We start from the raw sequence: 16303 nt of genomic DNA, 5'->3' as shown, positions 1-16303 counted from the left end.
AGAAATTGGTGGGAATCATAATTGCTAAGTACCAACTACCACACTGCAATAATTTCTCTATTTTAATTTCACACGTGAATATGTTTAAGAATCCTACCCCACCTAAAATTTAACATTTAATAAAATTAAAAACAATTATTTGTTAATTAAAAAAAATCATCGTATTATTATTTTTATTTAATTATTTGAATTGGTAAGATGCCTCTGTTAAGTACATTCTGTCTATTCATAAAACAAAATAGTACTCAATTTCATTTCAACAAACGTATCATTAGTTAAAAATTACTTTTTATCTATAAATAAATACGCATAACTTTACCTTTTGTTTTAAAACCCTTTAATTGTTATAATTTTTTTTATTTGTTATTGCAATTTATCCTTAAATTCAATTCATTCTCTTCATAGGTCTCATATCCTTATATTAATAAATAGCATGCACAGTATGTAGCTACAAAATAATGTATATGGTTAAGTGTGCCTATAATGATAACTGATACGTACACTTCAAAACAATAAAACAAGAATATGAAAACGTAAAAAAGAAAGGGTAGCCCCAGTTGACACGACAACGAAAAGTCATAATTTTGACCTTGGTTTGGAACAAAGAATTATCATGGACATACAATGAACATGTTTTCCAGAAAAAAAGAACAAATAGAAGATAAAAGTATGATAGTATCAATTAAAATAAATTAATATATAAAAAATTAAACAAAATTTATAAATTAATTTTTACATGAGTTAATTTTATCCTTAACTTTTTTTTTTTGAAAAGTAACTCGTGTGGAGATTTTGTGTATTTAATGTGTATATTTTGTCTGCATTTAGTTAACAGCGACCACTCCCAACGTGTTGGCTTTGAAAGGAGTAATCCTTGTCTGATTAAAGCTCACGCATGCACGGTGTAAGGGATGATGCTGTAATATAACAAACATAATATATTGTTTTTATTGTCAAAACTATTTTCCTCAACGTGTTATTATATGCGACATATCTTATCAAGGTGTAAATATATAACATAACAAGTCAAATGAATCTAAGTATAATTAATAAAATCAAGAAAATATAACTATATATATATATATTAGTGTTATAAGTATTAGCTTCTTAAATTTATATTAGAGACGAAGTTTGACTTAAAGAATATATAAAAAAGTATTCTTTCGAAATAAATAATAAAAATTACATTAAAAATAAGAAGATGAGGATTAATCTATTTATATTCTAATGTATAAATATAGACTCGAAGGTAGTTTAGAGATATTAAGAAACTAACTCAAGAAAAAAAAAGTGAAGTTCTTCATATTATCTCAAAAAACAAGTCATTTAAGTTTGTTTGATCTCCATGATTATATTATGCAACATTTGCTTCATCTCCTAGTCTTAGACCTACTTAGATGTGGTATTTTATGAAATGGTTGACTTGTTGATTATCTATTTATTAAGAAATAACAATATTTTGTTTTCCATATTATTAATATTTTACTATTCCATTATATATATACCGTCCAAGGAATGGCCGATCTCAACATGCTCATTTGGATTCCAACTCGATAAATATTTATCATAAAACAACGAGTTTCAGTCACAGGCACAGGTGATGATCATTTGGGCCGAGGTGGCCGAGGTGATGAGGATTTGGGCCGAGGTGGCTGAGGTGACGAGCATTTGAGCCGAGATGATGAGCATTTAGGCCGAGGTGGCCGAGGTGACGAGCATTTAGATCTAGGTGACCGAGGTGATGAGCAAATATCCCTGGATTTTAGGAATAACCATCCCATGCGAGATTTCAGGAGAGAATAATGAAGAAGTGGGTAGATTGGTTAACTAAAGATCTGACAGTAAGATAACAATTTTAAGACTGAAAGACTATATATATATATATATTAATTTCTTAATCCTTATTGTCGGGATAGGAATAAATAAAATAATTTTTAATAGGTCCGGTCCATGCATAATTATGTGTTTTCTTTCACGTTCCATTACAACTATAGTCAATTATTATTATTTATCTCATGGTTTCACTGTTAATTTTGACTTGTTAAAAATGCAAAGCGAATGGAAGTTTCCCTCATACAATGATTTGGAGGTGGGACTTGGGGGAGTGTTATTCAGTAGTTTCTATTCACCACCACTTTTTTGAGTTCAAAAGTTTGAACTTGAACATCCCAATCTAAATATAGTATTATTAAATTCAGCGTGCTGCTAATCTAGCTGCAAATGAGTAGTTTTCAAAGGCTAAAGAAGTGAGAAGTGAGATTATGGTACGGTACCCACTATTATTTTTTTGACATTACAGAAGACACAAACACTGTGGTTCTAAACTCACGTGGAACAAAAACAAACGTGGTGGTCCACTTTTGTTTCCTCCAGGGACTGTCATCGACGCGTAGTGCAAAACATCACTGCCCTCGTCACAACTGTCCACGTGTACAACAGCATGCACTTTCTAAGCCCCACACGCGCCTTTGAAGTCTTACATCACAGTGAGTCAAACATCTTCACTCGCTTCGGCACATATATAAAGAGCCGCAAACAAACTCCACCCTCAGAAAACGCAAACGACACAGATTCTCGGCACAAGCCAACGACAAAGCTTCCAATTCTAAAATCACAAAAAAAAAAAGGAAAAAAAAAAAACATCGTCAGGGTGAAACATTTTTGGTTGGCTATTTAAAGAGTGAGTGTAAAGAAATGGTGAAGCCTGGTGGCGTGGAAAAAGCTACGGAGGAGCGAACCAATACGTCGTACAGGGGAGTACGGAAGAGGAAGTGGGGAAAATACGTGTCGGAAATTAGGCTTCCCAACAGCCGTCAAAGGATTTGGTTGGGTTCCTACGACAGCGCCGAGAAGGCGGCGCGCGCTTTCGACGCGGCCATGTTCTGCTTACGTGGCAGCGGCGCCAAATTTAACTTCCCGAATGACCCGCCCAACATCGCCGGGGGGAGGACCATGACCCGCCCTCAGATTCAGATAGCCGCGGCTCGTTTCGCCAATTCGGAGCCCCAGAAAGAGTGTTCGGGTCAGCAACACGTGGAGTCTTTAGCTTCGGACGAGGAAACGGCGTCGTTCAGGTTGGAGTCGTCGTCGTCTCCTCCTCTCTCCGACGTGTCGGTTCAGAACGACCCCATATTCCAAAACGGGTCATTTCCCGATCCGTTTTCGGATCTCGGGTCGAGCAGTTTCGCCCCCGAGTTCTCCGATTTTCCGTGTTATGACGATTTCAGCCGCGATTTCTTCATGCCGGGGCTTCCGAGTTTCGATGACGGAGAAGAGAACGTGGACGGGATGATAGTTCAGGGCCCGTTGTGGAACTTCTAAGAGGGTCAGGGTTTGGATAATTTTATTATATCCAATTCCGGGACCAGAATCGGGTTTGGGTTGGTCAATTTTTGTTAGGCCAAGCCCTATGTGTTGGTAGTTACTCATGAAAATGATTTCTTTAATTATTTACCAAGTAGTCAAGGGTTCGAATTTTAGAGATGGGAACATAATTCAGTTAGTTGTCACGAATTAATTGTAAAGTTGTCTGCTCATAATGTAACTTCTGGGACATTTATTGAATTTTTAAGGATAATATCCTGCGTGTATGGTCAGGTGGTAGCGGACCCATTATATTAATTAATAGTAAATAGGAAGGTTTTTATTTATCGTAATATGAAAACAATAAGTGAAAACAATTAAATGAAGCATTTATTCATAGTGTTTTGAGTAACTTTTTGTTAACAACTAAATTGTGAAGGTTTCGTTATTAAAAAATGGAGTGTTCTGTCATAAGCAGTTTGTGATAAGATTGCAAGACAATAAGTAGAGCTAAGAATAAGAGGGAACATGAGAATGATAAAGAAAACTCAAAAATTGTGTACTTTGAAAATTATTAAATAAATAAATCAATATATATGCATGTGACGCGCTATAAAAGAAAAGGGATAAAACGTTTTGGGTTGATGCAAACTCCGCGGGGGCTTTTAAAAAGCAAGTTGTTCTTGGAAAAGTGACAATTACGTGTAAGGAAAAGGCTTTCTATAAAAGAAAATATTACTTTCTAATAACTTAAAAACAAAAATTCTTGAAGTGGAAAAACTGTGACTCTCATCACCACTTATATTTCACTTTTTTAGGAAAACCAACATAGCATTGAAGTTTTCAGTTGATTCTGATAAGAAGGGAGTAACGTACATATCCACCCAAGTGTGTATATATGAATAAAACATGATAAACATGGCATTGGAGAATATCGTGGCGTCACTCGTTTGTTGAAATAGAAAGAAAAAAGAAAATGAGAAATTGAACGAGATAGAGGTACTTTTCTTTTTCTCATTTCATGGGTTTATGTTAAAAGACTTGTTTTTTGTTTTTTTCTCTCTCGAAGATTCACTATCTATGTTGGTCAATTTACTATTTCTTCCTTCAAAATAGGTGGACGAAGTATATCCTCCGAAGATCTGGGATCCCTTTTGTTTTATTTAGCATAATTATTGGTTTATAAATATTCAGATAAACTTACAAATATGAAAAATAAAATCAACAATATTATTCTAACATTTTTTTTTCAGAAATAAAAATTTGTTGCAAATAAAATGATGTTCGGTAATTAAAGAAATATTTTTTTTTATTTAATACCAATCAATAAAGAAGAATAGCATAATATACACTGACAAATAGTAATCAATTATAGTAATAAATAATTATTAGTAATTATACCGACAAATTTATTTACTGATCTACAAAACTAAAAATTATTAGTTACTAAAATAATTACTGTTATGAATAAAACATTATAATTGGTAACTAAATTAGTCTTTCAAATTAGGTACCAAGGTCTTGGCTACTAAAGGAAAATTGGTTACTCAAAATTAGCTACCAAAGGTTGTGGCTACCAAATAATTTAGTTTCTAAATTAGTAACTAATTAATTAGTGACCAATTATAATTTTTTATTCATAATAACGGTGATTATTTTAGTAATTAATAATTTTTAATTTCTTAAATTGGTATAAAAATTATTGATCATTATAGTGACTAACTATTTTTGCCTTCTAAAATTGGTTTCTAATGGAGGATTTTTCTTTTTGTAATAATATGTAATATATATATATGTAAAAAGTTAATATAAAATATAATGATAACAATTAAAAAAATAATGAATAATTTGTTGAATGCTTAGTTTTATTTTTTTTTATCACAATTCTATAATGTATTAGTTGCTTAATACTTTTAAATTATATTTGATTGTGTGAAATTTAACAACTTCTAGTCACTCTAGTGTATTCCTTGAGCATCATGGCTTAAATGGATATTTAAAAGGTCTTAAGCTAAGGTAAAAGAAATCGCATTATCTCTATCGAAAACATCAAATATCAATTAAATCCTTTTGTCCTCGCTTAACAAGCAAATAAAATATATCATACTATTTATTAGGGTTTTGAATCTAAGTGTGTAATTAATAATGGAATCTACCAGCAACTTTGTTCCATTCTCATTTTAATTTTTAACATTCTGAGCACGTCATTTGATCCTTTTTCAGATTAAAAAAAAATGGAAGAGTTACATAATCTCCAAAGATTATCATAGTATTAAAATAGTTGTCTTCTCCACTTCCATGGTGACACCCATAATTTCGTAGTTGAAGCACTATAACTTTCTTATTTTGACATGTAGTTATGGAAACATGTGTTTAAGGATATAACCATTTTCAGTCATGGGTCCTCCCAGAATGATATGTTTTTCTTTTGCCAACTCTCTTTAAAACCAATTTGGGGATGCACCTTGTCCCCCATCGTAATATACCTTTCTGCCAACTTCAACAACTTTATCTTTTAGTCATGTGTTCTTCAAAGAACTTTGTACCACATTGCAAATTTTAAATTAAGAAGTTAGGTGGAAGTTCAAAAAATCCTAACAAATAATACTACAAAACAATTTCACATTTTACTTTCAAGAAGGATTCGAAAAATCATATTTATTATTATTTTCTTCAAACTCCCAAGAAAAATATGAAAAAAAAAATATATGCTTGAAATGGTATAATCTCGATGTTACCTCATAATGAAAGGAATGATCTTATTTCTTAGCGTGTGAAAACACATTATTAGGTGCTCAATTTATTTTTCATTGAGCTCAAACCTAAAAATGTATTCGATATATATATATATATATATATATATATATATATATATATATATATATATATATATATATATATATATATATATATATATATATATATATATATATATATGATAAGGGATGAAGCAAACTACTCACAAAAGAGTTTGTAGAAAAATGATCCTAATCACTTTCTCTAAGTGTTTCCACTTAAAAAATGTTTAGAATTGTCACTAAATTTCATACAAAAAATCCTAAAATGGTAATGGTTCACTTAATCACTCAAAATAAATAGAAAATAACGTGTTAGAAAGAATTGTCTCAAAATTCCAAATCAAAAGTAATTTTCCATAAGTTAAACAATCACAATTCTTTGAAACACTTTATCTCTTAATTGAAAAGTAAGAAAAACCTAAAAAGAATGGTTTGTACCAAGAATGAAATTTAAATTTCGAGGTATCAATATATTGATCAAGGCAACGTATTGGTTGTTAGAGATTAAAGTGTGAGTTTAAGTCTCATATTGAGTAAAAATGAGAAAGTTGAACATCATATAAGGATGGCCATTCATAAACCCATTGTCTTAAGATTTTGATTTAAGAGTAGTGTCAATCCCTTATGTGTGGGTTTGGCTCATGTCTCATTGGTATTGTATCTCTTCGATGATCCTCTCACAAAAAACACAATAGTTGATGTTGAGTTTTTTTCCAACAAGTGGTAGTAAGAGCTATGGTTCAATAGGATATTTTTCTTAGTATGCTTTATTATGGTTGTAGCTTAGTATGATCTTTTACATCAGAAAAGATTAATTCCTTATTGTTGAAGAATCATCCTTGATGAAAGGATCATTGTTAGCGTCGTGTTGGCGCAATGAATTTGCAGTCGGGTTCTTGGATGTGCGAAGACAGTGAGACATGTTGGATATGTAGTGGAGTTCGCATGTGGGAGGTAGTAGTTGATGCTCACGTGGCCCTGTGAGCGATGTACAATGAGAGATATGATATGTGTGAGTCGCAGTTTGCGACATATTCGTGTAAAAAGTGCTTTACGATTTACAAATATGCTATAGTTGTTTGTGTAGTGTAACTCATGGATTTAGGTTGTTGTGTGCAACTGGAGTGTTTGATAACGTTGGATCTACTTGGTGAGGGTGGGGCTCAAGATCATCGTTTTTCATGGCTCGCGCGATGCTTCGTCGGTGGTGGGTGTTGTGTTGTGGTGTTGTGGCAGTGCAATGGAGGTGTGGTTTCTAACAAAGGATGCTAGTTTTCTTCTTGTGGTGACTGCATGGAGGGTCGGTGGTGGTTGTGTAGTGAAGAATGTTGGCTATGTTGCAGATCTACTTGAGGAAGAAAGAGATTACCTAGCAGCTTTTGGTTGTTCAAATTTGATAGTGGATTATTATGACATGTGACACCTATTGGTTGGCCAGATTTAAAAGTGGATGATTGTGACACGCTGTAGCTCCTGGTTGGACAGAATGAGAGTGCTAGGATCAGTCTTTTCTAACGGTAATTTTATACACATGGACATCGACCAAGGTGTTTGGTGCGGAATTGGGAGGAACAATCATTTAAGACAAATCTATAACTTTTTCTGTTATAAATACCATTCATATACCTTTGAGTGCTCCAAATACTTTGTATATAGATATATAATGAGTTTGGTAATAGGAAAAAAAAAACTTAGAGACTGCCAAACGAATATTTCTTTAGAAGATTATCTTTCCTTCAAGATCATTTTACCTTCTCTTTATATCTCATGGTCAACACTCACGTTCTTGATATGATAGTATGTTTGAATAAAATAATTTAAAATAGTAATTAATTTATATTTAAATAAAATAGTTGTTTTGATAAAAAAATTTAAAAAATTTAGAAAATTAAAATTTTCTTTTAGAAATATTCATAGAATTAAGTAGTTGAAGTGGTGATTTATTTTTACATAAGTCAAAGGACAAGTTTGCTCTCCTGAATGACTTGTATATGAATAAAAAACGGCCTTTCTTATAATAGAGTTCACAATAACTTAAGAATGCAGCACTTTCTGTAAAATCTTCATTTTTTTTCTTAGAAAAACTATGGTTATTTTTGTTATTGTAACCCATAAAACATAAAGTACTTCAATATTTATAAAAAAAATTGAAATTGAATTATTTGTAATTAAATAAGTAAACCAAGTCTTTGGTGTTTAAAGTAAATCGATCATTACAAGATTGAAGTTTTAGTCTCTAATCCTATCATATAGAAACACAAATTTTGGTATCTAAATTGAGTGTCAACTAATACCTAGTTTCTAGATTAAAAGGCTCATCTTTTAGATTACTTAATATAATTAATTAATTTGTTATATGTGGTTAACATTACGTAGGATATTATTCTAATTCAGTGATCTATGGATAAAGTATGCATACAATACAATATATGATACAATATACCTATACCTAAGATTATTTTTGATAATTTGGTAACCATTTTAACTATACACATTCTATTACCATTATCCTTATTAAGATAAATTATTTTATTTATATTATATTTTATATTTTAAATTTATTTTTCATAATTACTTTTCAAGAATATATTTTTTCATAAATTTAATAATAATTAAAATAATTAATTTTTTATTCTTTTATAATCATAAAATAAAAGTGGATACACTTTACATGTATTTCAACTGGCGTATAATAATGTTGTGATTCGTCTCATATTAAAATAAATATAGATATCACACTATAATTCTTTTTATTTGAAAATTATATAATGTTATAATAGTTTGTTTCAAATCCTATCACAACTATATTTTATTTTATTTTAAAATTGACATTTATTTTGAAATTATATGCATTAAATTTTAAATCGTTAGGCATATATTTTGAATTTTTGTACATTGTTAAAGAATTTAGATTTTTAATAATGTTTTGTTGGTGTGCCTATAAATAAATGTTTAATTTTATGGGTTTAATTTTTTTTAAACTGTTACAATATTTTATTTGTTGCTATTAATAGTTTAAAATTTAATTATTTATTTATTTTCTTACCAATTTTGCTACTTCGAATCAAAATTTAATTTATCTGTTATTTAAACTTATTTTCATTTATTGTTATTATAATTTGAAAATTTGATTTAGAAATCATTCAAAATGTATATCATTCTTAATTCTTAATTGTTTAACACATTGAAGCACTTCATATATAAACGAATGAATAATAATTTGTTAAACATATTATTTATTCTCAAAAAAAAAAAGTTATAAATTTCTGTACTTAACCTTTTATTTAAGTTTTAAAATAATTCTTTCAACGATAACAGAAACTTGTCAACATCCAAACTCTCTAATTTGAAATCATTATTTATTCATTAACTAACTTTAAAACAAAGTAAAGATAAGAACTAAAAGTGTAGGATATGGACCTTCCTATTTTTTCATGTCAAAACCCATATAACGATATTTAACATAGATATTATAGTTAAGATTATGTAACCACTAATAAGATAAAGATAAAGAGTTAAGTAAACATTTAAATTTCACCATAAGAATTGTTTTATATAAAGAGAGGCACTCTCTCTAAAATTCACAACCAAATTGAAATTGAAATTGAAATTGAAATTCTACTCATCTGGCCATGGCTCCTCTGAAAGTTTTTGTGTTCACTTGTTTTCTAAGTTTGTTGTTTTACATCATTAATGGTGTTGAAGTGAGTCATGATGGAAGAGCCATAAAAATCGATGGGAAAAGGAGGGTGTTGATATCTGGATCAATTCACTACCCTAGAAGCACACCAGGGGTTGTTCAACACTTCAAAATTATTTTCTATTTTTCTATAAAGTTAGAATTATTAATTCATATGATAATTATTTACTAACATTTTTTTTTATTTTTTTGATGCATTTTAGATGTGGCCTGATTTGATAAAGAAAGCAAAAGAAGGAGGGTTAGATGCTATTGAAACATACGTGTTTTGGAATGCACATGAAGCTGTTCGTCGTGAATATGATTTCAATGGCAGAAACGATCTAATTAGGTTTTTGAAAACAATTCATGACGAAGGTCTTTATGCTGTTCTTCGTATTGGTCCTTATGTCTGTGCCGAATGGGATTATGGGTAATTAATTTGCTTTAAATTTGTTATTATTACGTATATAATATCACTAATTCACCCTTAGTTACATAATAACATTTTTAATTAATTATACAATTTCATTCGATCAGAGGGATTCCTGTGTGGGTTTATAATCTGCCTGGTGTAGAGATTCGGACGTCAAATCAAGTATACATGGTACTGTTTATTTTTTTAAAATATAATATTTTTGGTAGTTTTTCTTACAATTTATCATGTATATATATCTTAATTTTTTTAATTAATTTTGAATTGATAGAATGAAATGAAAAATTTCACTATTTTCTCATCGTGGACATGGTCAGAAAAGAGAAACTATTCGCCTCTCAAGGAGGTCCTATAATTATTTCTCAGGTAGCTTATTCATTTATTTATGTTTTTTAATATACATTGTACTCTCTATTTTTGTCATATTATTTTATATTATACATTTACTAATTAATTTTGAATGATATATATATATATATATATATATATATATATATATATATATATATATATATATATATATATATAAAAGATTGAGAATGAATATGGGAATGTGATGTCGAGTTATGGGGATGCTGGAAAAGCTTATATAGATTGGTGTGCAAATATGGCTCAGTCCTTCAACATTGATGTTCCATGGATCATGTGCCAACAATCTGATGCCCCTCAACCAATGGTATTTTTTTAATATATATATCTTTTTTTACTTATACGGTTCTTATTTTTATTTTATTTTTAAAGGTTGAAGCTAATATTTTTATTTATTTTTCTTATAATTGAATGTTAGATCAATACTTGCAATGGTTGGTATTGTCACGACTTCAAGCCCAATAACCCTAACAGTCCTAAGATGTGGACTGAAAATTGGGTTGGCTGGTAGGTTTAAACATATTTTTCTGCTAAAAAATATTATTAGTAAATTGTTGTTAAATTGATTTTTCAATTTTCAGGTTCAAGAATTGGGGTGGTAAAGATCCACATAGAACTGCCGAAGATGTTGCCTATTCTGTGACTAGGTTTTTTCAAACAGGTGGCACATTCCAAAATTACTATATGGTAAGTATATCAAACCCTAAATTATAAATTTTCATCTCTTCAATTGATAAGAGTTTTTGGTATTCAATTTATATTTGATTTATACCTTAAAAATACTTTTTCTATTAAAAAAATAAATAAAAAGTTTTACTTGAATCTTTTGTAATGTGAATTTTTCTCGATTTCTAATTGATATAAAAAAATCTTACACACGGTAAATCAATTGTACTATAGGAACATTTATTTCATTGTATTTTTGTTATCCAAGTACATTTGTTTATTTATCAATATTGAGTGAATTATTGTGGAATGTATTTTCTTGATTTGAAAAATAGTTAAATATAATTTTGTTAGTAATTTAAAGGACAAAGTAATAAGATATTTAGAATAAGCTATATATGTATATAACTTTTTTTTTTCTCCAGTATCATGGTGGGACTAACTTTGGTAGAACAGCCGGAGGTCCATACATTACTACTACATATGATTACGATGCTCCTCTTGATGAATTCGGTAATTACATTTATTTTTATATTCTGTTATCATTTTTATCTTTTTTGTCTCACCAAACATCAAAGTTTCATGAAAATAAACTTTTTTTATATATATATAATTTGTAGGAAACATAGCCCAACCAAAATGGGGTCACCTCAAAGAACTTCACAAGGTTCTGAAATCAATGGAGAATAGTCTAACCAATTATTTAAACGTATCTGAAGTTGACTTGGGTGACTCTGTTAAGGTAAATTAATACAAAAGCACTTCAGAAATAAATACTGCTATATGATATTCTTGTTAAGCTCTTATTATGGTAAAAAATTTCAACTTGTAGGCTACTGTATATGTCGCAAATGATTCATCAAGTTGCTTCTTGACCAACACCAACACAACCACCGATGCCATAGTAACATTTAGAGGAAACAAATATAATGTTCCTGCTTGGTCGGTTAGTCTTCTTCCTGATTGTCAAACTGAAGAGTATAACACAGCCAAGGTATATATATCATAACCTATTTTATTTTCATAATATTAACCAATAATTATTTATCATAAATATTTATGTATTTTGTCATGAGTAGGTGAATGTTCAAACATCCATCATGATAAAAAGTAAAAACAAAGCAGAAGATGAACCAACGACTTTGAATTGGGTGTGGAGAGCTGAGAATGTTGATGATTCTCTCCATGGCAAAGGAAATTTCTCTACAAACGGGCTTATTGATCAAAAAATAGTTGCTTCTGATACCAGTGATTATCTTTGGTACATGACAAGGTAATTAATCACTAATCATGCCATATACTCTTAATGTAATTTCATCTCTCCTTTTTTTTTCTATTCAAAAATTCCTAACAATTTTTACTTCCAATGTTAGACTTGATCTCGATCAAAGTGATCCAGTTTTGTCGGGTAATATGTCTCTTAGGATTAATGGCAGTGGCCATGTAATTCATGCATTCGTTAATGGAGAACATATCGGTAATGTTAATTATAATCAATATTGATTTTTGTTAACCATAGTTTTGTCACGATTTAATTTAATTGAATAACGTGGTTTATATTTGGGTGATGGTTTTAGGCTCCCATTGGGCTACATATGGTATCCACAGTGATGAATTTGAGCCTAAGATTAAGTTGAAGCAAGGAAAGAACATTATCAGCCTCCTCAGTGTCACTGTTGGACTACAGGTATTGTTGTTAATAATAATATATATTCCATATGATTCAGTCATGCATAAAATTTTAATTTTAAATTATTTAATGTATGACAATGTGTGCAACAGAACTATGGACCAAACTATGATAAATGGAGCACCGGTCTTGTCGGGCCCATTAGTGTAATCGGCAAAAAAGATGATGAAACTGTGGTCAAAGATCTATCCTCAAACAAATGGTTTTACAAGGTTGGGTTGCATGGTTGGGACAACAAATTTTTCAGTGAGGACTCTCCTTATGCTTCTGATTCCAAATGGGAATCTGAGTACTTAACCACAAACAGAATGTTGACATGGTACAAGGTAAGTTGTTTTTTCTGTTGTATAAAATAAAATAAAATTGGCACCCTCTTTGATTAAACTAATAAAGTAATGATATTTAATGTTTTGTTTTTTACAATTGTTAAGACTACTTTTAAAGCTCCTCTTGGGTCAGATCCTGTGGTTGTGGATTTGCAAGGAATGGGGAAAGGGTTTGCTTGGGTGAATGGCCATAATATTGGTCGCACATGGCCTAGTTATGATGCAAGTGAGGATGGTTGCAGTGATGATCCTTGCGACTACCGTGGTGAATATACCGACAAAAAATGTGTTACCAATTGTGGCAAGCCCACACAAAGATGGTTAGTTATATATATACACACAATGAGATAACTACGTGTACAAAAGTATGGACAAGACAACCTTCAATTATGTCTTGTCCATACTTGTATACATGTAAATTCTGACAATATATATATTTATTTGTTATTTGTTATAAATTTGATTCATTGTTTGAATTAATGTAGGTACCATGTCCCTCGATCCTTTATCCAAGATGATGTAAACACATTGGTTTTGTTTGAGGAAATTGGTGGCAATCCATCTCTGGTGAATTTTCAAACAGTTGTTGTTGGGTCTGTTTGTGGAAAGACTGATGAGAAGAAGAGTTTGGAATTGTCTTGTTATGGACGTTCCATTTCAGATATAAAGTTTACAAGTTTTGGCAATCCAGAAGGTGAATGTGGAGCATTTAAACATGGAAGTTGTGAAAGCAAAAATGATGTTTTGTCCATTGTACAAAATGTAAGTTTTTCATTCATTTTCATTTGTTTCTTTCTGATTATGGTGTGCATGAAATGATTGATTAACTTGTTCTGGAATTTTATAGGCATGTGTGGGCAAGGAATCGTGCATCATTGATGTTTCAGAAAAAACTTTTGGACCAACAAGTTGTGGAGATATGGTGAAGAGGCTCGCGGTTGAGGCAGTTTGTTAGTATTTTTGTTTTGAACATTAATGGTTAAATAGACTAGGGTGACTTAGTTTAGGTGCAATTTAGTTTATTTTCTTGTTTAAGTTTTTATTTTAAATTTGATTAATATTAATAATATCCACCTTTGCTAAAATTTACTCTTTTTTTTAGTATGGTAATTGTTGATTCCAAATTATTGTTACGCATCATGAAAAATAATGATGGTTAAAGACATTTTCTAAAAAAGTATTGCATAAGAAAAACTTTATGGATTTAATTTTTATTTTTTTATGAATGATGTTAAGTTAAATTTTTTAAGTTTTAAATAATCCAAAAGCTTGTTATCTTTTGAAAAAAAATAATCAGCACTTAATATCAATAAAATAATTGAATTACTTCCTTTTAATTCCTATATAATATTAGTAGTTAATTTTAATTAATAATATCCTAAATCCAAATTTTGTTTTAAAAATATTCAGAGAATTAATTAGTTGAAATGGTGGTTTATTTTGTCAAAGGACAAATTTTGCCTCCAATCTCTTTATAGGTCGACGAATACATATCCATATATAAAGGATTCTTTAAGTAATTATTTTTTTTATTTATATTATTATGTGAAGAAATTTTTTTGTAAGCATTTTTTTAAGTTAATCTTTTAAGTAACTGTTTTTAAATTAAAATAATTATTTTACCAATTTTTCCTTTTAAATAACTATGTTTTAAATTTAATCATTTTTTTTTGTTTAACCATTTTTTTATATTTAACTATTTTTGAAAGTTATACTTATAAAATAAATAAAAACTATACACATACACATAGTATATGTATTTCCACTATTTTAGATAAAAAAATGGTATTTGGTATAATAGAGTTCACAATAACTTAATAATCCACTACCTATTTTTGTAAACGAGTTTAAAACTTCAATTGTTTTAAGAAAAAATCTGGTTATTTTTGTTATTGTATCCCATAAAGTGCTTTACATTGCATTTTGGTGAGAGATTTTAATATATTTTTTTTTTAAAAATGGAAATATATAATAGGGTTAAGTATGTTTTTAGTCTCTAAACTTTGATTTAAAATTGAAATTCATCCCTATCTGAAACTTCAATATATTTTGGTCCCTAAACTTCAAAAATTAATGAATATAATTATTTTAACTCAATTACGTTAATTTTTTCTGAGGTTAAACATATTTTTCAATAGATATTGAACCAAGAATGTGTCAAACAGTATAAAAAACTCCATTACTAATATAAAAAGCGTTTGAAACGTCAACAAAAGTTAACATAATTGGATTAAAAGGACTATATTTATTCATTTCTAAAGTTTAGGGACCAAAATATATCAAAGTTTCAGACAGGGACGAATTCCAATTTTTTGTCAAAGTTCGGAGACTAAAAACATACTTAACCCTATATAATATTTAAATTATTTTTATTCTTTAAATAGTTTATTTAGATTTTTGGATAAACTAATTATTTTTTTAAAATAAAATTTAATTTCAGAAACATGTATTTCAAAATTAAAATTTATGAAAAATAATAATTAAATTTAATTATCCAAATATGTTTGTGTATGCATAGTTTGTATTAAGAAGTGAATAGTTGTAGACTTTTAATTTCCTTTTCTTTAATAAATTTGCAATTCTATTGTTTTAATTATTTGAAATACATTCTATTAATCTTCTTACTTATAGTATTATTAATTAAAACTAAAATTCCATTATTTCTATTAATTAATTATTATATCTTTTAGAAAACATAAAATAAGTAGTCATACTGGTTTTGACTTAGAAAAAAAAAAAGATGCATCATAACCTTTTTGTTATCCTCACTCACTCATGTTTTGAAGTTAGTTAGTGAAACAAAAGTGATTTCAAATTAATAAGTTTGGATGTTAACAATTTTTTGTTCTTGTTAAAGATGTGATTTTAAAACTTCAAAGACTAAGAAGTACAAAAAGTTATAAGAATCAAATTTAAAACATATTGTTTTATGGGAATAAAGAATATGTTTAAAAAACTATTACTTTTTTCTTATATATGAAATGTTTCGACGCGTTGAATCATTTTGCAGCACAAAGATAGGGACGTGTGTAAAAT

At 29.2% G+C, this 16303-nt stretch overlaps 2 protein-coding genes across 2 annotated transcripts; both read left to right on the top strand.

Annotated features, from left to right (window-relative positions):
* The first annotated feature begins 2562 nt into the window (after positions 1 to 2562).
* LOC114196308 (Integrase-type DNA-binding superfamily protein) lies at positions 2563 to 3577 on the top strand. Its single transcript, XM_028086909.2, has one exon. It carries the CDS (start codon positions 2695 to 2697, stop codon positions 3319 to 3321), a length of 627 nt encoding a protein of 208 aa, XP_027942710.1. The 5' UTR covers positions 2563 to 2694; the 3' UTR covers positions 3322 to 3577.
* A 7231-nt stretch (positions 3578 to 10808) lies between these two features.
* Positions 10809 to 14222, top strand: LOC114196306 (beta-galactosidase 7-like). The gene is made up of 13 exons (XM_028086908.2): positions 10809 to 10892; positions 11004 to 11092; positions 11167 to 11272; positions 11677 to 11764; positions 11872 to 11993; positions 12084 to 12245; positions 12331 to 12524; positions 12625 to 12728; positions 12829 to 12938; positions 13034 to 13267; positions 13373 to 13587; positions 13753 to 14029; positions 14115 to 14222. The coding sequence occupies exons 1-13, from the start codon at positions 10824 to 10826 to the stop codon at positions 14220 to 14222; spliced, it is 1878 nt and encodes a 625-aa protein (XP_027942709.1). The 5' UTR covers positions 10809 to 10823.
* The last annotated feature ends 2081 nt before the right edge of the window (positions 14223 to 16303 follow it).

This window comes from Vigna unguiculata, chromosome 9, assembly GCF_037176805.1.
Source record: "Vigna unguiculata cultivar grain cowpea cultivar isolate G323 ecotype 2 chromosome 9, ASM3717680v1, whole genome shotgun sequence".
Classification (NCBI taxonomy): Eukaryota; Viridiplantae; Streptophyta; class Magnoliopsida; order Fabales; family Fabaceae; genus Vigna; species Vigna unguiculata.
This window is presented reverse-complemented; position numbering and strand designations above follow the sequence as displayed.